This window comes from Siphateles boraxobius, unplaced genomic scaffold (genome assembly GCF_051911475.1).
Source record: "Siphateles boraxobius isolate OS27281-9 unplaced genomic scaffold, OSU_SipBor_1 19, whole genome shotgun sequence".
NCBI classification, from domain to species: Eukaryota; Metazoa; Chordata; class Actinopteri; order Cypriniformes; family Leuciscidae; genus Siphateles; species Siphateles boraxobius.
The window spans coordinates 5139712-5151274 of NW_027508799.1; the positions used below are offsets into that span (position 1 = coordinate 5139712).

At 46.4% G+C, this 11563-nt stretch overlaps 1 protein-coding gene and 1 long non-coding RNA gene across 2 annotated transcripts; both read left to right on the forward strand.

Moving 5' to 3' along the window:
- Positions 1-5290: 5290 nt before the first annotated feature.
- LOC143741483 (uncharacterized) lies at positions 5291-5770 on the forward strand. The gene is made up of 3 exons (XR_013205072.1): positions 5291-5335; positions 5502-5621; positions 5722-5770. It is a non-coding gene; the product is annotated as an uncharacterized LOC143741483 (long non-coding RNA).
- Positions 5771-6212: 442 nt separating this feature from the next.
- LOC143742417 (uncharacterized) lies at positions 6213-11005 on the forward strand. The gene is made up of 8 exons (XM_077235265.1): positions 6213-6273; positions 7232-7283; positions 7384-7434; positions 8109-8153; positions 8243-8307; positions 8393-8480; positions 8705-8751; positions 10876-11005. Exons 2-8 carry the CDS (start codon positions 7248-7250, stop codon positions 11003-11005), a joined length of 462 nt encoding a protein of 153 aa, XP_077091380.1. The 5' UTR covers positions 6213-6273; positions 7232-7247.
- The last annotated feature ends 558 nt before the right edge of the window (positions 11006-11563 follow it).

Below are 11563 nucleotides of genomic sequence, written 5' to 3' on the forward strand. Positions count from 1 at the left end.
CTGAGGAAAGTATCGCACGTATCCAGTCCGTGGAGTGGAATGGCGAGCAAGCGAAGACACCTGAGCGGGTCCGGTACTAGCTGGTTGAAGCGAGTACACGAGAGGACACAGGCTCCACTCGGAGATTATAGAATCTGGCGAATGTGTTAGGTGTCGCCCAGCCTGCAGCTCTGCAGATGTCTGTTAGCCATGCGCTAGAGCCCAAGAGGACGCCACACTCCGGGTGGAGTGGGCAGTCACACCAAGGGGGCACGGACGACCTTGCTGCTGGTAAGCCAAGGCAATGGTGTCCACTATCCAGTGAGACAACCTTTGCTTGGAGAGAGCCTTTCCCTTCAGCTTCCCACCATAACAGACAAAGAGCTGGTCTGAGGTCCTGAAACACTGCGTTCTGTCTACATAGGCGCGGAGAGCGCGTACTGGACAGAGCAGTGCCAAGGCTGGGTCTGCCTCCTCCGAGGGCAGCGCTTGCAGGTTCACCACCTGGTCCCGAAAGGGAGTGGTAGGAACCTTGGGCACATATCCAGGCCGGGGTCTCAGGATCACGTGAGAGGAAGCCGGCCCAAATTCCAGGCACGCTTCGTCAACGGAGAATGCGTGCAGGTCCCCAACCCTCTTGATGGAGGCCAGTGCAACCAGGAGCGCTGTCTTCATAGACAGGAACTTAAGCTCGACTGATTGCAGGGGCTCAAAGGGAGCACTCTTCAGGGCAGTTAGAACCACTGAGAGGTCCCAAGAGGGAACGAGAGGAGGACGAGGAGGATTTAGTCTCCTCGCTCCTCTCAGGAACCTGATGATCAGGTCATGCTTCCCTACCGACTTACCTTCGATGAGGTCATGATGTGCGGCAATGGCGGCAACATAGACCTTCAGGGTGGAGGGAGACAGCCTTCGCTCCAGCCCCTGTTGAAGGAAGGAAAGCAAAACACTGATCGAGCATCTCCGGGGGTCTTCTCGGTGAGAAGAGCACCAGTTGACGAAGAGGTTCCACTTCAACGCATAGACGTGTCTCGTGGACGACGCTCTAGCGGAAGTGATGGTAGCCACCACCGCTGGTGGTAGGGTACTCAAACCTGCCTCGTCCCATCCAGGAGCCACACGTGGAGGTTCCAAAGATCGGGACGAGGGTGCCAAAGGGTGCCCCGTCCCTGAGAAAGAAGGTTCTTCCTCAGAGGGATCGGCCAGGGAGGTGCTGTCGCGAGGAGTACTAGTTCGGGGAACCAGGTCCGGTTGGGCCAGTAAGGGGCAACCAGAATGACCTGCTCCTCGTCCTCCCTGACCTTGCGCAAGGTGTGCGCAAGAAGGCTCACTGGGGGAAACGCATACTTGCGGCCCTGCGGCCAGCTGTGCGCCAGAGCATCCGTGCCGAGCGTGCCCTCGGTCAGGGAATAGAACTGGGCGCAATGGGTCGAGTCGTGAGAGGCAAACAGATCTATCTGCGCGTCCCCGAACTGGTCCCAAATCAGCTGAACCGACTGGGGATGGAGTCGCCATTCTCCAGGGAGGGGCTGAAGCCGTGAGAGCTCGTCGGCTGCACAGTTCAGCGCTCCGGGAATGAAGATGGCTCGAAGCGACCTCAGATGCTTCTGACTCCATAGGAGGAGGTGGCGAGCGAGTTGTGACATACGGCGGGAGCGTAGACCACCTTGATGGTTGATGTACGCTACAGTGGCGGTATTGTCTGAGCGGACTAGTACGTGTTGACCCCTGAGCAACGCCCGGAAGCGGTGCAGGGCAAGGCGTACTGCCAACAACTCGAGGCAATTGACATGCCACAGCCGCTGGGGTCCTGTCCAGGAGCCCGCAGCAGCATGTCCATTGCACATGGCGCCCCAGCCCGTGGTGGAGGCATCTGTTGAGACAACAACATGCCGGGAAGCTCGTGCCAGGGGGACACCGGCCCTGAGAAAATCGAGGTTCGACCACGGGGTGAAGAACTGACGGCAGGTCGGAGTAACTGGTACTCGGAACGTGCCGTGTTGCCATGCCCACCTCGGGACTCGGTCGCGAAGCCAAAGCTGAAGCGGTCTCATATGAAGCAATCCGAGCGGCGTGACCGCGGCTGCAGATGCCATATGCCCCAGGAGCCTCTGAAAAAGTTTCAGTGGAACCGCACTCTTGCCCTCGAATTGTCTTAGGCAAGTCAGCAGTGACTGCGCGCGCGCTAGCTCGTAAGCTGCGCGGACATGGCGACCGAGTCGATGTCCATACCGAGAAAAGAGATCCTCTGCACGGGGCAAAGTTTGCTCTTCTCCCAGTTGACCCGAAGGCCCAGACGGGCTAGGTGCCGGAGCACTAGGTCCCTGTGTTCGCAAACCTGATCTCGAGAGTGAGCTAGGATCAGCCAGTCGTCGATATAACTCAGGATGCGAACCCCTTGCTCTCGAAGGGGAACAAGGGCCGCCTCGACGACCTTCGTGAAGATGCGAGGAGACAGGGCTAGCCCGAAAGGGAGAACCGCGTACTGGTATGCCTGCCCCTCGAAAGCAAACCGGAGGAACGGTCTGTGTCGAGGAAGAATGGAGACATGAAAGTAGGCGTCCTTCAGGTCGATCGCTGCAAACCAATCCTGGGGCCGTATGCATTCGAAAACGCGTTTGGCGGTGAGCATCTTGAACGGCATCCGGTGAAGGGAGCGGTTCAGCACGCGCAAGTCCAGGATTGGCCGTAACCCACCGGTTTTCTTGGGGACAATGAAGTAGGGGCTGTAGAAGCCGGACCTCATCTCGGCTGGAGGGACAGTCTCGATTGCACCCTTCGCCAGCAGGGTGGCAATCTCTGCTCTCATGATAGGGGCATTGCCACCGACCAAAGTGGAGCGGACTCCCCTGAAGCGGGGAGGAGACCGTGCGAACTGAATCGCATAGCCGAGCCTGACGGTACGCGCGATCCAGTGGGACAGACGGGGAAGCTCTAGCCAGGCTCCCAGGAACTGAACCAACGGGATCATGCGAGCCACAGGCGTCCCCCCGGAGGGGCAGCGAGGCGGAGTAACTGGCCCAGATGTGGACGGCATAGCGGCCCGGAGAGGGGGCACAGTTAGCAACCGCACCCTGGCAGAGGGGGCCAGGGGAGGACCAGGCTGGTCGTCCCGCGGGGGCCTGCTCTGCCAGGGGTCTGGCGACAGAGGGGGACAGGGGCGAAGCGGTCCGTGGACGGCACGCCGTGTCAACCGCCTCTGGGACAGAGGGGGGCGAGGAGAGCACGGCTTGTGGGCGGCGCTCTGTGTCGCCCGAGAACTCTGTGAGCTCAGGGAAGAGGGGATTGTTTCTGTCTTTAACCACATTAGGGTGCTGCCCACCCGTGGGTGAGCAGCGGGGAGTGGAGAACAAAAGATTCTCCCCCGGCCCTCCACCGGGGGAAGGAGTGGTCCTGCTACCACCTCCTGAGAAACAATCATCATCCCTGAGCAGCCCGTCTCAGGAGCGCCGCTTGGCCCGGCGTTTAGCGGGGGGCGGGGCAGGAGAGGGCTGTGGCGCCTTCTTACGGCTTCCTCCGCGACCGGCCCTGGGTGGAGGCTGCTGCGTGGTCCGGGCGGGAGGGGCGGGAGCCGCAGGAGGGCGCCCTCGGCGGGAAACAGGTCGAGGCGTCTGCCCGGCCGGCAAGGTGGAGGCAGCAGCGGGCCGGCGGGGCAGAATGTGTTTGATGGCCTCGGTCTGTTTCTGGGCAGTTGAAAACTGTTGGGCAAAGTCTTCAACTGCACCGCCGAAGAGGCCGGCCTGGGACAAGGGGGCGTTAAGCAGACGGATCCGCTCAGCGTCCCGCATGTCAGCCAGGTTCAGCCACAGATGTCGCTCCTGGACCACAGCTGTGGACATCACCAAACCCAGGGAGCGCACGGTAACCTTCGTCGCCCGGAGAGCAAGGTCGGTCGCGGCGCGCAGCTCATCAAAGAGCCCTGGGTTTGTCCTACCCTCGTGCATGTCTCTGAGCATCTGGGCCTGGTAGACCTGCAGAGTGGCCATAGCATGCAGTGAAGCAGCCGCCTGTCCCGCCGCTCTGTAAGACTTCGCCACCAGGGTCGACGAAAATCTACAGGCTTTGGATGGGTGCTTAGGCTCGCCCCGAGAAGAAGCATTCTGAGGACATAGTTGCATGGCAACAGAGCGTTCAACCGGGGGAAGCCCAGTGTACCCACGGGCAGCTGCCTCATCGAGGGGAGGAAAGGCGGATGAGACCAGCGAGCGGTCCCGAGAAGACAGGGGGGTCTTCCAGGACTTCGAGATCTCATCATGCACATCCGGGAAGAAAGGTATTGGGGTTTGCCGAGGACGAGGGTCGGCGGCCTTACCCAAAAACCAATCGTCCAGCCGCGAGCGCTCAGGACAGGGTGGAGGCCTCCACTCAAGTCCGATGCTCGCGGCTGCCCGGGAAAGCATGGCCGTCATCTCCGGATCAGACTCGAGCACAGCCGTATGCACACCGGAAGGTGGCAGCTGTGACGAGCCCTCACTTCCAGAAGAGTCAAACCCGCCTAGTGATGCTGCAACAGACATGGCATCTTCCTCTGTAGCTTCAACTGAAGCCCGCGGGCCACCAGAGGGTAGACCCGCGGGAATCAGCAGTTCACTAGCGGGCACCGTCATTGAAGAGGGGGGCTGGGGTCGCGGACACATAGTCGGCGCCTTGTTCCAGACCGTAACCCTCAGATCACCCTGGCCACCAGCCGCAGGACGGGGGGTGGATGAGGGGACTCTCACTCTTGCGAGTTCACGGAGTCTCGACCGTAATGACGCGATGGTCATGTTCCCACAGAGAGAACATGAGTCATCCACGAGCGCTGCTCTAGCATGATCAATGCCCAAACATACTATGCAACGCTCGTGCCCATCAGAGTCCGATACCAATCTGCCGCAACCAGAAGTACACGGGCGAGACATCTTTAAAAAGACGTGCCACGTGTAAGCTCTTTTAGTGAGAGAAAACTCAAGTGTTGAAGCACCCGGGGAGAAACGCACCGACTGGCAGACCACTGCAACAGATCAGCAGGAAGCACGCTCTCGCCGTAGATCGCCGTCACACCAACACTCGAGGTACTCGTTTGTAAAGCTGACAATTCAGAGATGGCTTGTGGAGAGAAGAATACACTTGGCTCCGAAGCGAAAACATATCTGCTTGCTGCCGGCTTCCTCCTTTTATACCCACGAGGTGGGGCGGAGTTACGCCATGCAAATTCCGCAGACCCATGGCATTTCTTTGCCATTGGCTCGTTTTGTAATACTCGAAGTTGATAGGCTTTCTAAGCGAAACCCCATTCGTCGTCATCCGACGTAACTCGGAGTGACAACGAAAGGGAACCTCAGATTTCCAGTTGCAAAACCAACCAAAACCACTGGTATGTTTCTTACATAAGGAACATAATGTTCAAAATTATTTTATACTGTTTTGATCAAAGCAGACAAAAGGCATACTGTTTTGGTTTTAAATATAGTTATGAAAACATTTATAGATTTTATCTAAAATTTGACATATCAGTGTCTGTTTTATTGTTACTGTTTTAGTTTGATCATGTTTTGGATGGGACCCAATCACCAGATGAAATCATAGGTGCAGTGGGTAAAACAGTGTTGAAAAGATCTGACTTGATGTCTTCAGGATTGAACCAGGAAGTGGACGCAACAGTTAGTAGTGGATATGTTACACAACTTTATTTTTCACATATTTTAAGTAACTTGTGATCTCTTTTTTTTTTACCTAACATTCCTGATCCTTATGCAATAGGTGATGAACTGTTGCCTTTCTCAGTTATCCCACATTGCTGGAGAGAAGGTATTATGGGTGTCATTGACAAACCTGTTTAATATAAACTAATAATGATATTACATGATATTTGTGCTTTCTAAAATTAAGTTGTAAAGTGTTTTTTTTTCTTTTTTTACAGGGGAAGGATGTTCATGTTCTTGATTGATATGTGGTGGCCACTTGGCAACCACCTCTGAATTGTGATCCATTTTTGTCCCTGGCGGTAAGTAGATTTAGAAATGTTTGGTTTGATTTCCTGCTTTAAAGGGACATGTCACCCAAAAATGTCCCAAAAAAATACTGGTTTGAAACAACTTGAAGGCGAGTAAATAATGACATAATTTAAAATTTGGGGAGCATTATCAATTTTAATCTATCATTATTGCTTCTTATTGTAATTTCTCAGATGAATTGCCACATTCCAACAATATGCTCTGTTTGTTGTTCCTCTGTTCACTCCAACTGACTGATGCATCCTCAAAAGACTGCATCCTATTTCATTTATGCAAATCAGGTCACTGGACCCTATGTGTAAGTTGTTGATTTCTTCAAATACCATTCGTTTAATTTTGGAAATATCTTAATCATTGTTTTCATTGAAGGTTTTGCTTGACAGCCATATTTGATATTGTTAATTTCTATGGTAATCATAATTAGGCATATTCATTTGTTTTCCCTCTTTATCTTAATAAAGATTGTATACTTAAAAATTAAAACAAGAAATAACAAACCTACACACACAGGCAGGCTATATTGTAGGAAGTTTACTTTGTGTATTCTGCAGGTATTGCTCCCGAAACTTAAAAGGATACACGTCCTTGACTCCACTGACCCTAGAGGTTATGGAGATACTGACTGTGTATCCATGTTCAGGTTTACACACTGTTAGAGTTACATACATTGAGTTCTGTGGGGCAAAAAACTGTTCTGTGTTCCAGTTGAAGTTTTATGCATTATATATCGTGTATATATTGTTAATATTTGTTTAATTATTTTATATAAATCTATACAAAATATAATGGAACTGTTCATTTTTCCATATAACTTTTACCCCCAGTTTTACAGACAAGTCTCAAACTAGTCCCAGACTAAAATGTAGGTTTAACTGAAAGCAACTTACACTTGCATATCTTAAAATGTCAGTGCCATTGTTTCTTTTAATATTCACAACAGTAAACAAAATTCTAAGGCTTGTTTATAAAAGCTACTTCAATGTCCTATTTGAACTAAGGCCTAATCCTGGCATAATCTAAACCCTGTCTGTGAAACTGGGCTTCAAAGTTTTAAAGTCCAGTTGTTCAGTTCAACACTTTGTTCTCTGGCTTTGGATGGGCATAGACAGTGGCATTTAAAAAAAAAATTACACCTGCCCCCTAGTTCACGTAACTGTGTAATGTGTCTATACCAGTCTATACCTACCTCTCTCTGTTTCTCTCGTTCACTCTCTCTCGTGTGTATAAAATAACTAAAATGTTCCCTTCTTTTTAAGCTCAATTGCAATAAAGATGGTTCCAGGATCTTGGAAGCTTGTTAAAAATAAGGTATTGATTTCATGTTACAACAATTGATTTTTTTGCTATCTTTAGTGTATAAATAAGTATAAATAAAATGTTAATTTTTCCATTTTGATTTCTTTTCTAGGGTGTTCCAGCACAGTTAGGATCTGTGAACTGTAGAGTATTCATGCTAATAGTAAGTAATTACAGTGGTTTTTGTTTCCCCATAACATTTATTTTAAGGATAACCCAACATCCATACTAATTGTTATCAAAAGACTGTCAGGCTGATCCCAATGAAAATAGATTTTCTTTTTTTTTTCAGGTATTGACAAGTGAATAATTTGATCTATATTTGTAATTGTCAAAGGGTGTATAATACCCCTCTTTACATCATGTAAAGTCTCTGATTTCCCCAGAGTGTGAAATTTTTAGCTAAAAATACCTCACAGATAATTTTTTATAGCATATTAAGCTTTTTCGAGGGTGAGCAAAAATGCGTTGTTTTGTGTCTGGGCTCTTTAAATGCAAATGAGCTATATCTCCCAACACAGAGGGCGGAGCCTCAACAGCTCGTTCTTAGCAAAGCCATATAGAGCCCTTTGTTGTGTTGCGGGTTTATGTAAACTTTAGGGTTAGTGATGTCACTAACCCGGGAGGAAGCTCATGTAGTCCCTACCAGTTGTTTGTTGTAGTCCTTAAAGTGATTTCTGTATAAAGAAAATTCCCTTTGCTTTGAACTTTGATCGTCGTAACTTATTCATATTGCAGATGTTGTTTATTCTCAAACAGCAACATTACACTAACTAAAGTTAGAATAGTGAAATCATAATCAACCACCCCTTTAAAAATGTGTTATCTGTTTGACAGTATGCACTGTACAAGGTGTTTAACTGGGAGTTTGACTTCACCCAGGTAAGCATTATCCCTACTCTTAATATTTTTAGGAAAGGTATTACTTTTGGACATTTTAAACATTTCCAAATTTATCTTTTGCTTTTCAGAATGATATGGCCCATATCAGGCGGTGGTGGGTGAATCCGCTATTGTCAAAAATGACACATGGAAGGTATAGATAGAATATGTAAATAAAAACTATTTTGGCTAAGTGATGTTTGGTAATGAAATCCATGTTGTTTTTGTTTTGTTTTTAGAAAGAGGAAGCGCACATCAGCCATGTCAATCAGTGAAGAGACAAAACGACAGGAGGCAGGACAAGTACAGAACATCGAAATCTTGATGGTAGTAGTACATTCAATATGACAGAAGCAAAGATCGAACAGATTTCAAGCCTTTATTATCTCACAAACTATTATAGTAGCTTAATGACATATATTATTGTTAAATTAAATGTTTTCAGGTATTACCTGCACCCATAGGATGCACATTTTGTTTTAAGGGAGGTTAGGTCATGATGTTTGGAAAGGGCAGTATTCATTTTTTGGTTTGTTTGTAATACCCAATAGTTGCCAGACGCCGTCCTGTCTGAAATTCTTCTTCACGTGGTCCTCAAGTATGGAGGACCAACTCTACCATATTTAAAAATAAATACAGAAATAAATAAATGCTCAATAAATAAATAAGCATACAATTAATTGCCCAAAAAAATACAATAAACAAATAAATGTAGATTAATTAAATTATACAGTGAGACATAAATGTATATATCTCTTTTAATTAGCTTCTTTATTTATTCACCTTTGTAATAATTACCTCATTTATTTATTGTCCGTTATAATCTTCAACTTTATTTATTAATTACTTATTTTTTAAGTATTTATTTATGTGCATGTTATAATATTTTTGTCTGTTTTATTCTTCCTTTGTATTTTTTTACCCTATTTATTTCTGCCTGTCGTTTTTACATTTCTGTATGCATTTCTGCCTCATTATGCAAATGAGGAGGGGCTGTGTCTTAAGGGGTCAACTTCTGCCCATTGGTTGGTTAGCATTTTACTGCATCGGTCGAATCTACATGCCACCGGCCACAGTCACAACAAAGATGGCTACCTACGATGAAGTTGTCAGTGAGCTGAGGCATTTAGCAACTGTTTTTGAAAACAATGCTAACGTTTGTATTGATTTTATTATTTTTCGTTTGGACGCTCTGACAGAACGTGTGTTTCAGTTAGCGGCACACATGGACACAGATGTCGACAATGTAGTTTTTCAGAATCTGGAGGAAGCGGCCCATCTTCTTAACTCGGTCGCTAACGTTAATCACACACCTGGGATAGCTGGTCGCCCTGCTTATATGCTGCCTGTGGACGCCGTGGAAGGACTTTTACATGCGGGTTTGCCCGTGGGTGCCATTGCAAGGCTTTTTGGAGTCAGCGAAACAACAGTTTGTCGTCGGAGAGTCTAAAGTGGAGTCTGAAGTCACTGTGTGTGCGACTTAGCGTTACTTTCTATGCATTCTTGTTTAGTTCCATAACTTTGTAAATTAACACAAGCTAGGAAGGGTTTGTCTTTCTCCTGTGTCATTCTTGTGATTTGGTAACGTTACACACACTGGTTCTATTGGCATCACATGTAATGGTACACTCACCTTATTTCATTCTCTGCCATCCGACGACAAACTGTTGTTTCGCTGACTCCAAAAAGCCCCCCCTTGACCCCTTAAGACACAGCCCCTCCTCATTTGTATAATGAGGCAGAAATGCATACAGAAATGTAAAAACGACAGGCAGAAATAAATAGGGTAAAAAAATACAAAGGAAGAATAAAACAGACAAAAATATTATAACATGCACATGAATAAATACTTAAAAAATAAGTAATTAATAAATAAAGTTGAAGATTATAACGGACAATAAATAAATGAGGTAATTATTACAAAGGTGAATAAATAAAGAAGCTAATTAAAAGAGATATATACATTTATGTCTCACTGTATAATTTAATTTCTACCTACATTTATTTGTTTATTGTATTTTTTGGGGCAATTAATTGTATGCTTATTTATTTATTGAGCATTTATTTATTTCTGTATTTATTTTTAAATATGGTAGAGTTGGTCCTCCATACTTGAGGAGGGTGATTCCGGATTGTTAAATCTGTCTTTAGTTTGTTCTAAATTCAGAAGTCTGGTGGATACGGACTCATTTAGGAGGAGGACACACTTCTGCTGGCTTGACAGTATGTTTGTATTTACTCTCTTTTACACATTTGATTTAACTGTGGTTAAAATGATAACTGAGAAATGTATTGGTATGTCAACATGTCTTCAATTATTCTCTTTTTAATCATGCTCATTTTTATGCTCCTCAAATTGAAATATTCAGGTGTAACAAATTGGAGAGAGAAGACATGTCAAGAATATTACCAGATGTACACACTGCAGCCCTGCAGACACTGCAATGACATTTACAAGAACTGCTTACCAGGTCTATACATTATGAATGAAAATGTGCTTAATGACCAAATGCAATAAGAATAGTCATTAATGTGGCTGCATCCATGTGTACTGTTAATAAGGTAATTTGGATTTTTGGAGAAATCCAAGGCTTTTACTCGGAAAACACCCATCCAGGGTTTTGCAGTGATTGGTGTCAGCTGCTGGAGAGTGAAAATTCGTTGACTCTACCAGTTCCAGTCTAAAAGCATACTTAATCATCTAACTCATCTAACTGCGTAGGACACAACATCATGAGATCGGTTCCATCCAGCACACGGCTTGTTCCGCCTGCTACAATCGGGTAGGAGGTACGGGTCTCTTCAAGCCAGAATGGCCAACAGCCTCTGTCCTCAGGCAGTTCGACTGCTGAATAAGCACCATCCCCGGGTACCTCCTCCTCTCACTTAATCCACTCATTTAACACTACCCAACAACTACAATAACTGTGAACTGGACTTTGCATTGTTGCAGCACACACAATTATACACATTTTCTGGTTAATAGGGATTCTTTGCCTCATATGCCCTTTCCTTGTTTGTTTTATGTCGCTTTCCCAGTTTCCTTGCTATTGTTGATCTCGCTTAATCCGTCTATTATGCATATTATCAAACATTGCAATAATTGTGACCGGACTTTGCATCGCTGCAGCACAAAATCACTGTGAGATTTTGTGTACGGTAGAGTCTCTGGCCTGCAACCTCCTCGATGAAACTGCAAACTATTCTTCAGTAAATTTTTACTTATTTAATTGAACCTCACGACTCTTGGTCTTCTTTCATCATATCTGGTCCTGGGTCTTTAAGCTGTTATCCGCTAACACAAGAAACATGGTAAATCGTGTTAAACCAGACCATTTTTGTTAATGAATCATGGGTAAATTCGCTAACCAGTTAAAAGGTGGATATTTTTCATTATTTAACAAACATGT

Coding starts and splice junctions, on each gene's coding strand:
- LOC143742417 (XM_077235265.1), top strand. CDS start 7,248: ATGGTTCCAGGATCTTGGAAGCTTGTTAAAAATAAG. Junction 7,284..7,383: donor GGAAGCTTGTTAAAAATAAG/GTATTGATTTCA, acceptor TTTCTTTTCTAG/GGTGTTCCAGCACAGTTAGG. Junction 8,154..8,242: donor GGGAGTTTGACTTCACCCAG/GTAAGCATTATC, acceptor TTTGCTTTTCAG/AATGATATGGCCCATATCAG.